The 15,321-nt window shown below is 37.0% G+C and overlaps 2 protein-coding genes across 2 annotated transcripts; one reads left to right on the top strand and one right to left on the bottom strand.

The window, feature by feature from the left end:
* Nucleotides 1-639: 639 nt before the first annotated feature.
* Nucleotides 640-2,565, top strand: LOC113278090 (galactan beta-1,4-galactosyltransferase GALS1-like). Its single transcript, XM_026527022.1, has 2 exons — nt 640-1,733; nt 1,840-2,565. The coding sequence occupies exons 1-2, from the start codon at nt 673-675 to the stop codon at nt 2,192-2,194; spliced, it is 1,416 nt and encodes a 471-aa protein (XP_026382807.1). The 5' UTR covers nt 640-672; the 3' UTR covers nt 2,195-2,565.
* An 8,860-nt stretch (nt 2,566-11,425) lies between these two features.
* Nucleotides 11,426-15,008, bottom strand: LOC113280007. The gene is made up of 5 exons (XM_026528641.1): nt 13,935-15,008; nt 13,385-13,775; nt 12,337-13,324; nt 12,149-12,248; nt 11,426-12,067 (listed from the first exon to the last, which is right to left on the bottom strand). Exons 1-5 carry the CDS (start codon nt 15,006-15,008, stop codon nt 11,426-11,428), a joined length of 3,195 nt encoding a protein of 1,064 aa, XP_026384426.1.
* Nucleotides 15,009-15,321: the final 313 nt, after the last annotated feature.

Here is a 15,321-nt window from a genome sequence, read left to right as displayed (position 1 = left end):
ATACCCGTATGAAATTTCCAACTTGAATTTCGAGGAACAACTTGAAGAAGCACAGTAGCCAGCGAATAGAAATATTAATGAGAAGCCAAAATAGAAAGATCGTGGCAAGATGATTGACATGTCACTGTTGGAAGAATGCCATTTCTGTACATAATATTAAGAAAACAATCACATGTATAACGTTAAACTTTGAGTGTTGCTCACTATTTCGCCATTTTGAAGGTCAAACTAAGATAAATTTTGCTAAGCAATTGCGCATCTCAATTCAGATGTGCTTTTCCATGGTTGCCAATTTATGTGTTGAAATTGAAGTACTGACAAGCCAGCATAAGTCAGAGGACAATAGTAAGATCGAAAATTCTACCCGTCTTATGTGAGGGTGCTGCTCCACCACAATTAGCTAGTACACGATGAGCTAGTTGAACCTAAAATTAAGTATTAACAATAAGACTAATCCCATAAGGCCATGTCCTAACGGAGGAACTAAAAGACGTTTGAATTTTTTTTATTTTTTATGGACACAATGTAATTCTTAGTTAATAAAAAACACCAACCACTGGGCCTCGTACCATCGACCAAGGGATGGAAAAATCTACAAATAGCGAAAGAAACCAAATACTACATTAGCCAGCTCCATCTCATACAAACGGTGATATACATTCACCAGAATCAATGAGGAACGACGGAGCTCCAGGGAAACTCTTTGTTTCCTTCGAAATCAAGGCTTTAATAGCTACATTACTAACCTTAACCCTAGTTGTAGCAATTTGGAACATCCAACCTTACAATGCCAACCTTCTTACTTCAGCCAACACCACAATCAAATCCAAATCCACCACTTCACCAGCAACAAAGCTTTCGAATTCGAGACCAACAGACCCGAACAAACGGATTTTCACTAGCTATGGTAATGCTGCTTCTCTGTTTGTTCAAATGGGTGCCTACCGTGGTGGGACTTCATCATTCGCCATTATAGCTTTATCTTCAAAACCCATACAAGTATACGGCAAACCTTGGTATAACTGCGAGTGGGTTTCTAATAACAGCTCGAAACCATCAATGAGAGCAAAAGCTACAAAAATGCTGCCAGATTGGGGTTATGGCAGAGTTTATACAACAGTAGTAGTGAACTGTACATTCCCGGTAAACCCAAATGAAGACAATTCAGGTGGCAAACTCAACATCTATGCATATTACGGAAAATCAACAAGGAAATACGAAAAGATTGAAGCTTTAGAAGAAGCACCAGGGTCTTATAATGAATCAAATTATAAGCCTCCGTATAAATATGAGTATTTCTACTGCGGGTCTTCTTTATATGGAGAATTAAGTGCATCAAGAATAAGGGAATGGATGGCTTACCATGCTTGGTTTTTTGGACCAAGTTCACATTTTGTGTTTCATGATGCAGGAGGTGTTAGTCCAGATGTTAGAGCTGTTCTTGAACCATGGGTTCGGTTAGGAAGAGTTACAATTCAAGATGTTAGAAATCAAGCTGAATTTGATTCGTATTATTATAATCAATTCGCGGTTGTTAACGACTGTTTACATAGATATAGGAATGCAGCAAATTGGACATTTTATTTTGATGTCGATGAGTATATCTTTATGCCTGACGGAAGGAGTTTGGAATCGGTTTTAGCTGAGTTTTCAAATGTTACTCAGTTTACTATTGAACAATATCCTATGTCTAGTAAGTTTTGCTTGAACGATTCGACTCAGAGTTACACCAGGTCCGTTACCTGAACCCTCTTTATTAACAGGTTTTTGACTTCATTTTCTCCTGTGGGTTTTGGAATTTTTTTTCTAAACTGTTGTTGTACTTTTTTGTGTTTACAGTGAATGGGGATTTGAGAAACTAGTATTCAGGGATTCAAGAATGAGAATTTGGCGTGATCGGAAATATGCGATACAAGCAAAGAATGCATTTTCTACCGGTATTCATTTGTCAGAAAACGTAACGGGGATCACACTTCACGACACCGAAGGTAAAATAGGTTATTATCACTATCACGGTTCGATAAATGTACCGGGTGAGCCATGTAGGGTGTTCATGCCAGTTTCAACTAAAACAACTGGTTTCTTTTCGGAGGAAAAACCTTTTGTGTACGATGACTACATGAGGAACCTATCAAATACTATCAAGCAATTTGAAGAAAAGACAATTGGAGCCATAGATGTGATAAATTTGTAGACAAGGATGTAGTACCCTGGCATGTAGGTGCATTGTATTGTCGGTGGAGGAAGAGCGGTTCACTGTGGTGGTGACGGGTGTTGTCAGATAAAAAACAGTTCACCGGAAGATCATGGTAGCCGGAACTTGGTCCACCGACAGAAAGATAAAAATGAAGAAATAGAGAGATTGTGAGAAGTAAACAAGGAAAAAAGAGGGAGAAATGTGCCTTCGATGCTGATTAGTCATCTGTATTTTATTTTTATTAAACTGTGTATAGGTCTTGCAATTCTATTGTTTTGTTGCACCCATTTACAGGCCAGTGGCTATTAAAGTTTTCAAACCTGATGCCTTCTCTCTTAGAGAATTTTCGGAATTAACTGATCAGATTGGGTATATTATAACAGGCGATTCGGATTGGCTAGATTGTACAGCTTGTCTTAATGTAAATTCTAGCCACCCTGTCAAAAATCCACAACCTGACGAGTGACGAACACGCAAAAATTAATGAACAGGTTGGTATGTTAACGTTAGATCCCTGATCCCTCACCACTATGCGACAGGGTAAATTCCAGCGCATGGATTCGGGATCATTACTATCCACCTGTACATTTAAAGATATAAAGTGAGTGTCTTTTTTTATACGAGTGAGCAACATTGGAAACAAGCTCTAAACTAAGTCTCGTACATTAAGATTGTGCCACATCGTGTACAATGTCATCACATAATATGCCAGCTGCTGGATCAATTACATCTATGCATGATGTGGCTTAGTTTTGATATCCCAGATCGTTTTTCTTTCTGCTTTGCATTTGATACAGACAACAAATGCTAAAAAAAAAGTAGAAAAAAAAATAAAAAGCAAAATGCAAATGTACTCAAGAAATTGCATTCCAATGATTCCATAGAACCTGGGGTGGAGAGTAGAAGTGGCCAAATTATTGGAAACATTCTGTAGAAAAGCATGGGACAAAAACCTACCGTACCACTGCCACAACTAAAAGTCTACAACCTCCAATTTACATGGCCACCGGCTACTTTGTACTGCATAACCCTACTAATCTTTGTTTTGCTTGTTTGCTGGGACACCAACCCAATACCATTTATTTTCTTTAATATATTTGCCTTATTTAATTTGCATGGTTTCCAGATTTAAGTAAACTTCTTATTAAAAGCATTGTCTGCGTAACAAGCAATATAGATAGTTATAAATACTTTACTTGAGTTTGTATCGAGTTATAACTTTAACCAATACAACTCAGTTCTATTTCTTTCTTCTCTTTATCTTCAAAGCAGAGGTGGTTAATCCCCAACCCAAATGGTTTTATCTAGGATTCTTCACCTTTAATTTGTGTTATGACTAGTGTTTTGGTCAAGGACCCTAACACCTGGTTCAGAGCAGGTTAAGATCACTCCTTAAATTCGACCAATTTGTTTATTATTTTTAACGATGTCCTATACAGAGCATTTGAAGCTTGTACAAGAAAGTATGTGAGTGTGTCAGAAAAACTTGATACCCTTGTTACAACTATTAACAAAAATCATATTCATGATAAAGAGCAGCGCAACACAAAAAAAAAAATGAAGACAGTCAACTACGTGAGGAAGATCGAGTCAATAGGTGGTTAGATTTAGCCGAGCATACACAAAACTTATCCACCACTCTTACAACAGACCTTACAACAGCTTTAACCACATCTTTGGGTAATTCTTTATGTTTGGAGTTTCGAGAATTTCTTCCTCAGCTTAATCAGCACAATGGTGTTGCTCCTCCTCCACCACCTCCACCTCCGCCCCGTCGAGCTGGTTCAATTAGTTTGAAGTTTCCAACTTTTGATGGTGATGATCCTGATGGATGAATTTTTAGTGTTGATCAATATTTTAGCTTGCACGTGGTTGCTGACAATATGAAAATTGCCATTGCTTCTGCACATCATAAGGGTAATGTCAATGCTTGGTATTGCTGGAAAAAGACAACAGTTATTGTGACTACATGGGAAGAATTTTGCTCTCTTGGTCGTGCTCGTTTCTCTTCTACAAAATTTGTCGATGCTAGAATGACAATTAACACGATTAAACAGAAAGGTACAGTTCGTGATCATATACCTGAATTTGAACGTCCGTTGAATATTGTAACAAATCTTCCTAAGGATCACTTAATTAATTGTTTTATTCACTCTTTGAAATCGGATATTGGTTCTGCTGTTAAATTGCTTGAGCCACAAACCTTAATTACGGCTTTTACAAAAGCAATCAACCAAGAGGATGCTTTATTAGCAGTCCATTCTATTTCCAAAACACCTTATCGTCCTCCTCAGCTTAGGCAGTCATCAACTCCTACAACTACTCAGTTCAGAAAACCCTTACCTCCTGGAGCGCTTTCGTGGGAAGAACAAAAAGAAAAACGAGAAAAAGGTCTTTGTTTAAACTGCGACCAATTATTTACCCCTGGTCACTTGTGCCTCAAACCGAGACTATTGATCTTAGATGGAGCTCCAGAAATGATTGAGCTTACTACAGAGTTAGAAAGTGAAGAAGCTATAACAGTGCATCAAGAAGAAGAAGTTTCACCTACCATCTCATATCATCTCTATTGGGTTCTATTGTGTTAGATACTTTGGTTTTTGGTTCAAAATATTTTTACTCGTTCTTTCCTCCCTCTCTCTCTGTCTCTTCTGAAAAACCTAACAACTCCCCTCTCAAATTTTCTACAAGTGAGCAAATTTGAACTAAGCAGTAGAAGCTCATTTTGTCTTCAAATTGTACTTAATCTCCTTTATTTGCACTCTCTTCTGCTCGTTTTTTTTTTTTTTTTTTAGTTTCTGGTTCTGAATGTGATTGTTTTAGATTTATACATAAATGTATTCCAGTTTTTTCGTTTTTTTAGCCGTCTGAAATATCTCTTGCTCGGATCTGCTCTTTCGAGGACAACTCCAACCCATCTTCAATCTCCGCGTTGTATTCTGTTTGGGCTTTGATTGCAGCTTTTTTACTTAAGCTTTGGTTCTGAATCTGAGTTATTCAGATAAACCCTAACTATCTTGTTATTTCTTCTGTGACTCAGGATATTAAATGTTTCTTAGTTTCTTCTCCTATCAACTGGTTTTACAATCGGTTTGATAAAAAATATCAAGGTTATAGCAGCAAGATTTTTGCCAAAGACACCACCAACAACGACATTTACTTCGAAGACACCAGCAACCCTTTACAGAAAAACGATAATGAAGACTCTGACCAACTCCAACAGATTCCGGTTCAAGATAATCGATTCAGGTTATCTTTGTTACTATATGTTTATGGAAAAACCCTTGAAAAATGGTTTGATATTTTGATCCTAACATCTCTACTAGTTATGGAGTTGCTAATTGGTTTGGATATGTTACTCTCCGTTCGCACATGGACATTTAAACTTGTCCTTGTGCTATTACTATTGCTTATGAAACTATGGGATCTGAAAGGAATGAATAGAACTCTTCATCTAATTAGGGTTTGTAACTTGTTTGTTGAGTTCTTGGTTTGTTATTGTTATGTTGTTTGTTGTCCGTTAGCTTCTAAAAACTGTTGTTGATCATGTAACGAGTCAACCTGTAACGAGTCATTTAACCGTGCCAGATTCAACTAGGGTCATTATCATCAATACAATTAGTTAAGGTTTGTGGTGTGGGGTGGGGTGGGGGGGGGGTGAATACCAGTCCTTGACCTCTTAGAAAAAAAATGAATAGGTTCCTGGTTATTTCCGCCATCCCACTTATATGTTTAGATTTATTAGTATCTTTCTTAGTTGGTACTGTCTTTGGTTCTATTTGGTACTTTCTTCTTATGATTTTTTATTTCAGGCTTGTTTTACCTTAGGGCAACTCCAATGGGAAAGAAAATCATCAAAAAAATTTATGATGATTCACTTCTTATGGACCAAAAAACGTCACTATGAATGAATATATCATCTATATATTTGTGAAGTCCAGATGCTACTCTGCAAATTTGAGAGGGTCACTATGGAGTGTCCATCCGGTCATAGGCTGACTGGGTACACCATCAGGACAGTAAGTGTCCAGATATTTTTTTTTCCTATCTGGTCAATTAACGTCCGGGGGCAACAAAAACTTTTCTTTCATCCGGCTACTAAATGACCGGATAAGAGTTCATGGATGACGTATTTATATCCATTTTAAGATTTTAGCAATGCTCTGTCTAAATTAGCAACAATTATAGGCGTTGGTAATTTCAAATATTTGAATCATATATATCAAAATTCATCTAATACGGTCACTGAAGAGCTGAATGGTCTAACTTTTTAATTTTTCTCCCCATGGTGGGTTTTGACTCCACAAATTATCGAGGATCCACATATATATCGATACTCCTTAAGTTATAGATGGATGTTTTTATCTTTATATCGTAGGAGTTACCTTTACTATGGATATTGATTTCAGGAACAATTGTAAAGAATATTAACTCCTTTTTTAGTTTTGGGCTTTTGTAGTTTGGGTTTGGTGTTTGTTTTCTTCGTTCAAAGATCTGCTCAAGTGAAAGACCATGTTTCTCTACAGGAAAAAAATCAAAGATAGTAGCAACGAGAATTCATCTCTAACAACGGAAACAAAGGCAACAACAACAAGATTAAGATCATTAAATTTCATCATCTCTAAATGTTACCAAGACTCTAATGCATTTAGGCAGATTCACTCTGATCCACATCATGAAAGACTGAATAAGAAGGCACGTGTTACTTTAGACACTGTTATTATAGTATTTGTTACTTTAATTTTTATATATATTATTACTTCAAAACTTTAGTTCATATTACTTAGCAGGTTAACGTGTTCTTGAAAACAATGCATTGGATCTAATTCAATCATTGTTTTATGCAATAACACAAATTAGTTTTGTTTCAAAACTAATTAGGTCCCTGGATGTGATTTGGTCATTTGAAAATTTTGAAATGGTGTCAGTGTCTGTAAGGATAGGATGGTTGGTCAAGACTATAGATTCGATCATGTATAAAGATCTTGAGAAATTATGTGACGGTTTTCGATTTCCAAAATAGGATATATTAATGAACCGCTTGAGGGTCTTTGCTTTTATGAAAAAAAAAATAATATTTTTATCCTAGTCGAGAAAAAATAATAAGATGCAGTTTTCTTAATGAAGATCTAAAGAGGTGGCATTTTCGCGCCCTTTTTTTCTTCTTTTATTTTATCAGACTCATTTCATATTGGCTTGATTTCTTAGCGCATTTATATTTATCAACCCGTTTTCAATTGCCCCTATTCTAATCTCATCAACATAAAAAGGATATCACCTTATTAATTCATATATAACCAATTCATATCGGATCCCTTCATGGAATAAATGATCTAAACCCATATGACACTAGTACAAACCTTCACATAGGCCACGTTTTTTAGTGTACAGTCCAGCCACGTTTCAGGTTATTTGTGTGGCTATTGGTCATCAGTATAACTATAGCCACATTTTGTTTTACCATGTAGCCATAGTGCACCATTTAGTCATGGGTTTATTCCTAAACCCATCAACTGTATCCATAGGGTATCGTTTGGTCATGGTTTTCAGTTTAATCCAATCGCATGTAACCATAGATGCGTATATGGCCACATTAAATAATTTTGTATGTGTCAAAAGTGTCGGATGACAATAGACACACCTTTTAGACTGTGACGGAAAGAGGATTTATTTAGCCACATTGGTTTGTTTATGTGTCCATAATATCTGGTTTATTAGACACGCATATACTAAGGAATTGACACGTTATATCAAACATGACAAAAGATTGACATATGGTTACACCATATTTTTTTTTGGGAGGATTATGATATGGCTACACGAAAAACAAATTGTGAACATAGCGTCGGATCCATTAGACACATGAGATTGAATTTTAACTTTTAAAGTACTAGCCATGGTTGTTACCGAGTCTTTTCTAGGCCAAATGCTCCTAGTATGCTTAATTTTCAAGCAACATATGCTAGGGTAATGTTTATTCATGTTCACTGCAATAAAGAAACCTCAAGCTCTGGTGTATAGAAGGATACATTACAAGTGATTGTGGCTTCCAAGGTAATTGCAATACAGCGGGTGCAGCCGGGTGTTTTGTGAAAATAAAACATGTATAGTGGAGTTCTGTTGTGTTACTTTCTCCCAAAATTCCCGATATATAACCATGCCAAAATCCAAAATAGGAAACCATATCTTAAACTTTTCATACAAATCTAGAAGGGACTGCAAACGACAGGAGCCATCTGTGAGACCAACCAAACCTGTTTAACTTATCAATTCACAAAAGCTTGTATATTTTTAGCCAATATATTTAATGAAAAAATTTAGATCTACAACCAATATTTTTTATTTACCTCTTTCCAAAAGAAAAAAACAAAAATATTACATCAAATTGATTTTGGAGCCAGCCACTCCAAAACTACGATTGCAGTAGGAATGCATTTCTTTTGCTCTTTATATAACAAGACAAAACAATCCCATAATCAAATTCTTGATGTTTTAGATGCAGAGTTCGTGTCCTACAATTCGAGTGTCAAACTTATAGAGGCATCTGATGGCATAAAAATGACTTCGTCAAAGCTCAGGGACAATGTAGAGTGTTGAATAGCCACAACGAACCTGCAACAGGAAAATAGGGTTCTGAGTTCAAAAAAAACAAGGAAGAAAGAACGAGGGCACAACAATTAATACAAGGTGTCATCCCAACTCAACATAAATTGTGGTCAAGACTTCTTACAAAGAGGACTTTCACAAGATATGGGAAAAACCCTGTCAAGTATGGTATTCAAAACGGTTGAGGGTTAAATTGGAACAAGGAAAATGAGATTAAAATTCACTATTCTTCACAGGCTACACAATACAAACTCCTCACACAAGCAAGTGAACCGCTCCATGCAATTCACTTAGGAAAAAGCATCAGTCCGCCCCCAAATGCTTTCACCATAAAATTGAGAACCATAAGACCTTTAGCACCATCATTTTAAATGTTTTTTTTTGTGGTTAATGAACTGGAGTTTCCATCATATATCTACAGGGTTACGAATCTAATTTGGGTACTTGGAATTCAATTTCACCACATGCTTTGAGTAATGTTATGAAGTGTATAAAAGATTTCTGAAATACAAGTACAACATGTAGTTATAGTGCATGTGCCCATAAATATATTCAAGCAATAGGACAAAAACATACCAACTCTCATTCTCTTGGATATCTATTTAAAAGTGACCAGAGTAGCAAGTTGTAAAGTACAGTAGTAGAAATTTCAATTGAAGTTCCATATGAGACACGGATAAAATGATGTTATTCATTTTACAAAGAATAAAGCACGCAAACATACAGAAAGCATGCTAAGGAACATGATTAAACATAAGTTCCATCTTTATCGTTCTTTCAATATCATGTCACTAACCGAATAACCACAGATTAAAGGAAATAAAGCGATGTACCTGCGGGAGTGTGTCATTTTGGCTTGCGTATAAGTAAACCTCGGCAGTCAGTTCGGAAGTAATCATTTCGGGATTCTTTACCCAAGTCTTGTGGATCTACAGATGGCAAGATATTATCATTCGCAGAAAAGATTACTGTACTGAATTCTTCATCGTTGCCATCGTCATCTCTATAATTTTTGGGAGGTGTCACAAAAACAATAGACTTTTTCTTATCTAACTGGTCTTTGACATAAAATACCTGCTTAGCTTGTGAGGCTAAAATAAAAGGATCATTTTTGTATCCCAACATAGTAAGGTCAACAATCTTGTAGCCAAGAGCATCTCTTTTGACCCCACGTTTATTATCAACCCAATTGCACTTGAACAGATGAACTTTTCTTTCACAGTAATCTAACTCCCATATCTCTTGCAAGACACCATAATAAGAGGCTTTACCATATGTAACATCATCATCTCTAGATATGTGCATGTCATTTGCTGCAACGCTAACCCCACTATTCTGGTGAATTCTACCATCACGGGATCTTGTGCGGAATAGATATCCATTGATGCGATATACAGTGTATTTCGTTACCTCGTAGTGGGGTTAGCGTTGCAGCAAATGACATGCACATATCTAGAGATGATGATGTTACATATGGTAAAAAAATTTAGATCTACAACCAATATTTTTTATTTACCTCTTTCCAAAAGAAAAAAACAAAAATATTACATCAAATTGATTTTGGAGCCAGCCACTCCAAAACTACGATTGCAGTAGGAATGCATTTCTTTTGCTCTTTATATAACAAGACAAAACAATCCCATAATCAAATTCTTGATGTTTTAGATGCAGAGTTCGTGTCCTACAATTCGAGTGTCAAACTTATAGAGGCATCTGATGGCATAAAAATGACTTCGTCAAAGCTCAGGAACAATGTAGAGTGTTGAATAGCCACAACGAACCTGCAACAGGAAAATAGGGTTCTGAGTTCAAAAAAAACAAGGAAGAAAGAACGAGGGCACAACAATTAATACAAGGTGTCAGCCCAACTCAACATAAATTGTGGTCAAGACTTCTTACAAAGAGGACTTTCACAAGATATGGGAAAAACCCTGTCAAGTATGGTATTCAAAACGGTTGAGGGTTAAATTGGAACAAGGAAAATGAGATTAAAATTCACTATTCTTCACAGGCTACACAATACAAACTCCTCACACAAGCAAGTGAACCGCTCCATGCAATTCACTTAGGAAAAAGCATCAGTCCGCCCCCAAATGCTTTCACCATAAAATTGAGAACCATAAGACCTTTAGCACCATCATTTTAAATGTTTTTTTTTTGTGGTTAATGAACTGGAGTTTCCATCATATATCTACAGGGTTACGAATCTAATTTGGGTACTTGGAATTCAATTTCACCATATGCTTTGAGTAATGTTATGAAGTGTATAAAAGATTTCTGAAATACAAGTACAACATGTAGTTATAGTGCATGTGCCCATAAATATATTCAAGCAATAGGACAAAAACATACCAACTCTCATTCTCTTGGATATCTATTTAAAAGTGACCAGAGTAGCAAGTTGTAAAGTACAGTAGTAGAAATTTCAATTGAAGTTCCATATGAGACACGGATAAAATGATGTTATTCATTTTACAAAGAATAAAGCACGCAAACATACAGAAAGCATGCTAAGGAACAGGATTAAACATAAGTTCCATCTTTATCGTTCTTTCAATATCATGTCACTAACCGAATAACCACAGATTAAAGGAAATAAAGCGATGTACCTGCAGGAGTGTGTCATTTTGGCTTGCGTATAAGTAAACCTCGGAAGTCAGTTCGGAAGTAATCATTTCGGGATTCTTTACCCAAGTCTTGTAGATCTACAGACGGCAAGATATTATCATTCGCAGAAAAGATTACTGTACTGAATTCCTCATCGTTGCCATCGTCATCTCTATAATTTTTGGGAGGTGTCACAAAAACAATAGACTTTTTCTTATCTAACTGGTCTTTGACATAAAATACATGCTTAGCTTGTGAGGCTAAAATAAAAGGATCATTTTTGTATCCCAACATAGTAAGGTCAACAATCTTGTAGCCAAGAGCATCTCTTTTGACCCCACGTTTATTATCAACCCAATTGCACTTGAACAGATGAACTTTTCTTTCACAGTAATCTAACTCCCATATCTCTTGCAAGACACCATAATAAGAGGCTTTACCATATGTAACATCATCATCTCTAGATATGTGCATGTCATTTGCTGCAACGCTAACCCCACTATTCTGGTGAATTCTACCATCACGGGATCTTGTGCGGAATAGATATCCATTGATGCGATATACAGTGTATTTCGTTACCTCGTAGTGCGGGCCGTGTGATATCCATCTTAAGTTCTCTGAGATACTTTCTCTGTCGTCTGCCAACTCTTTTTCAACCTGAAATTCATTATTAGGATGAACCTTGAGTTTAAAGGAATATAACACATCAAACAAGACACTTTTTCTATGACCTATTACCTCATTTTTTAACCAAGCGCCAAAAGTGTTAGAGTGCTCTTTCTCTAGCCATGCTCGCTTTTTAGTAGAATAGTTAGTTTCCAAATATAGCTTGTGTCGGCTGGTATGTACAATAACCAAATGTTATTATACTTTGTACAAAAAAAACAGGAAAAAAAACAGGAAAAAAAAAACAAATTAATACTTACTCTATGTAAGGCTCAATTTCAGGCGTGTTCTGCATTACATAGAAATGTGCTTGTCTCAACTGTTCAGGGGTAACTATACACGGCTCTTCAGCTGATAACGGTTCTCCCTCCTGAGATGTATTATGCCTATCTAGTGGAATACCAATTGTCCTGATGCTTTTATGGTACTCACAATATATCTCAATCGTCTCTTCTGCAACATTCTCTTCGGCAATGCATCCACAAGGTTGATTCTTGTTTCGCACATGCCCCTTTATAACCTTCATACACCTTTCGAAAGGATACATCCATCGAAAGCAAACCGGACCGCATAACTTCACTTCCCTGGTAAGATGTACAGTTACATGAATCATGATGTCAAAGAAGGATGAAAGAAAATACTTCTCTAGTAAGCATAACGTCACACAGAGATCCTCTTGCAATTTATCTAGCTCTTCCACCATGATTTCTTTGGCAGATATTGATCTGAAAAAGAAACAAAACCTGATAATAGCATATCTCACAGGTGTAGGCATAATTGATCGAATAGCGACGGGCAAAAATTGTTGCATAAGCATATGGTAATCATGTGATTTGAGTCCGATCAGCTTACGCTCTTTTAGGTTCACAAGGGTGGAAAAATCCGAACAATACCCTTCTGGAACTCTTAACTCGAATAGTGTCTCCAAGAATATGTCTTTTTCTTCCGTAGTTAATGTATAACATGCTGCGGGAAGTATCGTTCCTTTGTCATCTGTCTTAGGGTGTAACTCCGATTTTAACCCCAAACGCACCAAATCCTTTCTGGCGTTTAATCCATCTTTTGTATTCCCGTTGTGCAGCAACGTTCCAACAAGACTTTGTCCCACATTCTTTTCGACATGCATGAAATCAATACAATGTTGGACATCATTATAGCGCCAATATCTAAGTAGTCGCTGCCATATGTTGTACTTGCTCCAGTAAGTGGTTTCCCTGCCTTCCTCTTCCTCACCTGACCTATCGACTTCTTTTGATATTTTTATGATGCGCTCAATTTTCGTTTTTCCGATGCGCTTCATCTTTCCACCTTTTCCAGGTGTAGCCTGCACGTCTTCCCCTTGAGTATTCGTCCCCTTCTTTCCCCATGAATTCTTTATACATTTTACCTCCTCATATATTTCTTCCCCGGTCATTGGTTCTGGAGCAGTCTCCCACTCTTGTTTTCCGCCAAATGCCCCCTTCTGCCTTCTGAACGGATGCTCATAGGGTAAAAATCTTCTATAACCAACATAAACATTCTTGTTTGAGTCATGAAGCCTAATACTGTGCGCTTTTTTACGACACACCACACAACCATGATATCCAGCGTAGCGACAACCACATAGTGTACCAAGAGCACGATAATCGTTTATCGTCCACAAAACAACTGCACGTAGAGTAAACATTTCTTGGGCATATGCATCCCATGTTCTCTTTCCCTTCTCAAATAAGAATTGAAAATCTTTAACAAGAGGTTCTAAAAAGACATCGATGTTGTTTCCTGGCGCACCATCTATAAGTAACGACAACATGATGAACTTTCTCTTCATACACAGCCCCGGTGGAAGGTTGTAAATCACAACCAAAACTGGCCATACACTGTGATGTTTGGTGCCTGTGTTTACATCAACTCCATCAGCCGAAACAGCTAACCGCAGATTTCTTGGATCACCTTTAATTTCTGGGAAATTGTTATCTATCTCTCTCCAAGCATGTGAGTCTGCCGGATGACGTAAAACACCGTCTTTGTTTCTAGTGGTATCGTGCCATATCAAATCTTTTGTTGTGTGCTTCGATTGAAACAGCCGCTGAAATCTTGGGATGATGTCGAAGTACCACAATACCTTTGCTGGAACATTCTCGTAAACTTTACCATCCCTGTCAACTTTCCATCTGGGTGCTTTACAAGTAGGACACACTTTTTCATCCTTGTACTCATTCCAATAAAGAATGCAGTTGTTGATACATGCATGTATCTTTGTGTACCCTGAACCCATTGATTTCAATATTTTTTTTGCCTGATATGTACTCCTCGCCATTAAATTACCTTCTTTGGGAAGCATGTCCTTTAACAAGGGTAACAATTCATTAAAAAACATGTCTGATGCACCGTGCTTACTCTTCAACTTAAACAACTGCACAATTGCAGACAACTTTGTGAAGTTGGGACATCCTTCGTATAAGGGCTTTTCAGCATTTTCAAGTAACTTTTTAAACTTTATAGGGTCATCTGCGAACTCTTCTGCAGCCTGCATCATATCTATAGTGTATGGAGCATCAGTGGGAGTTCCCATTCCAAAATCTTCGTCTGGAGCATCAGTGGGAGTTCCCATTTCAAATTCAGCGTGCATACCATTGTTGACGTTAACTGGCTTACTACTAGTTATTGCCTCATCCTTTTCCCCATGCTTATTCCAAATAGTATACGTTTGATCGATTCCATTTACGAATAAATGATCTTCTACGTCGCCAACGGAGCATGCACAGAGATTTAAACAATTTGTACACGGACACAACATAAGAAATTCATCATATGTCTCACCCTCCTCCTTGAGATGGTTGACAGCATACCGCAGAAACGCCGCAACTCCTTCTCTATAACGTTTCTTCGTTCTATCAGTACTCATCCAGGATTTATCCATTCTGAAACGCAAAGAGACCAGTAGATCCATCAGTTGCACTCCAATGAAAGCAAAAACTGATAAATCAATTCAGAAATACATACAAGTCTTGAAATTACCAATAAATTCAGCACCATTTGAAACATAAAAAATTTATATGGACAAACATGGTAATAACAGATGAAACAGGCAATATGCAATTTCCCTCATACAAACCGATAATCATGCCACACAAACCCATAATCAGACATCCAGTATTAACTCAGGAAAATTGGTCTAGTACTTTCAGTAAATGGAGTCATTTCAAGTTTTGGAATAACACATACTGAAGGGTCTGTATGTCAGCCGCAGTTGGGAGATTTCG

The sequence above is a fragment of the Papaver somniferum genome, chromosome 5, assembly GCF_003573695.1.
Source record: "Papaver somniferum cultivar HN1 chromosome 5, ASM357369v1, whole genome shotgun sequence".
Taxonomy (NCBI): domain Eukaryota; kingdom Viridiplantae; phylum Streptophyta; class Magnoliopsida; order Ranunculales; family Papaveraceae; genus Papaver; species Papaver somniferum.
This window is presented reverse-complemented; position numbering and strand designations above follow the sequence as displayed.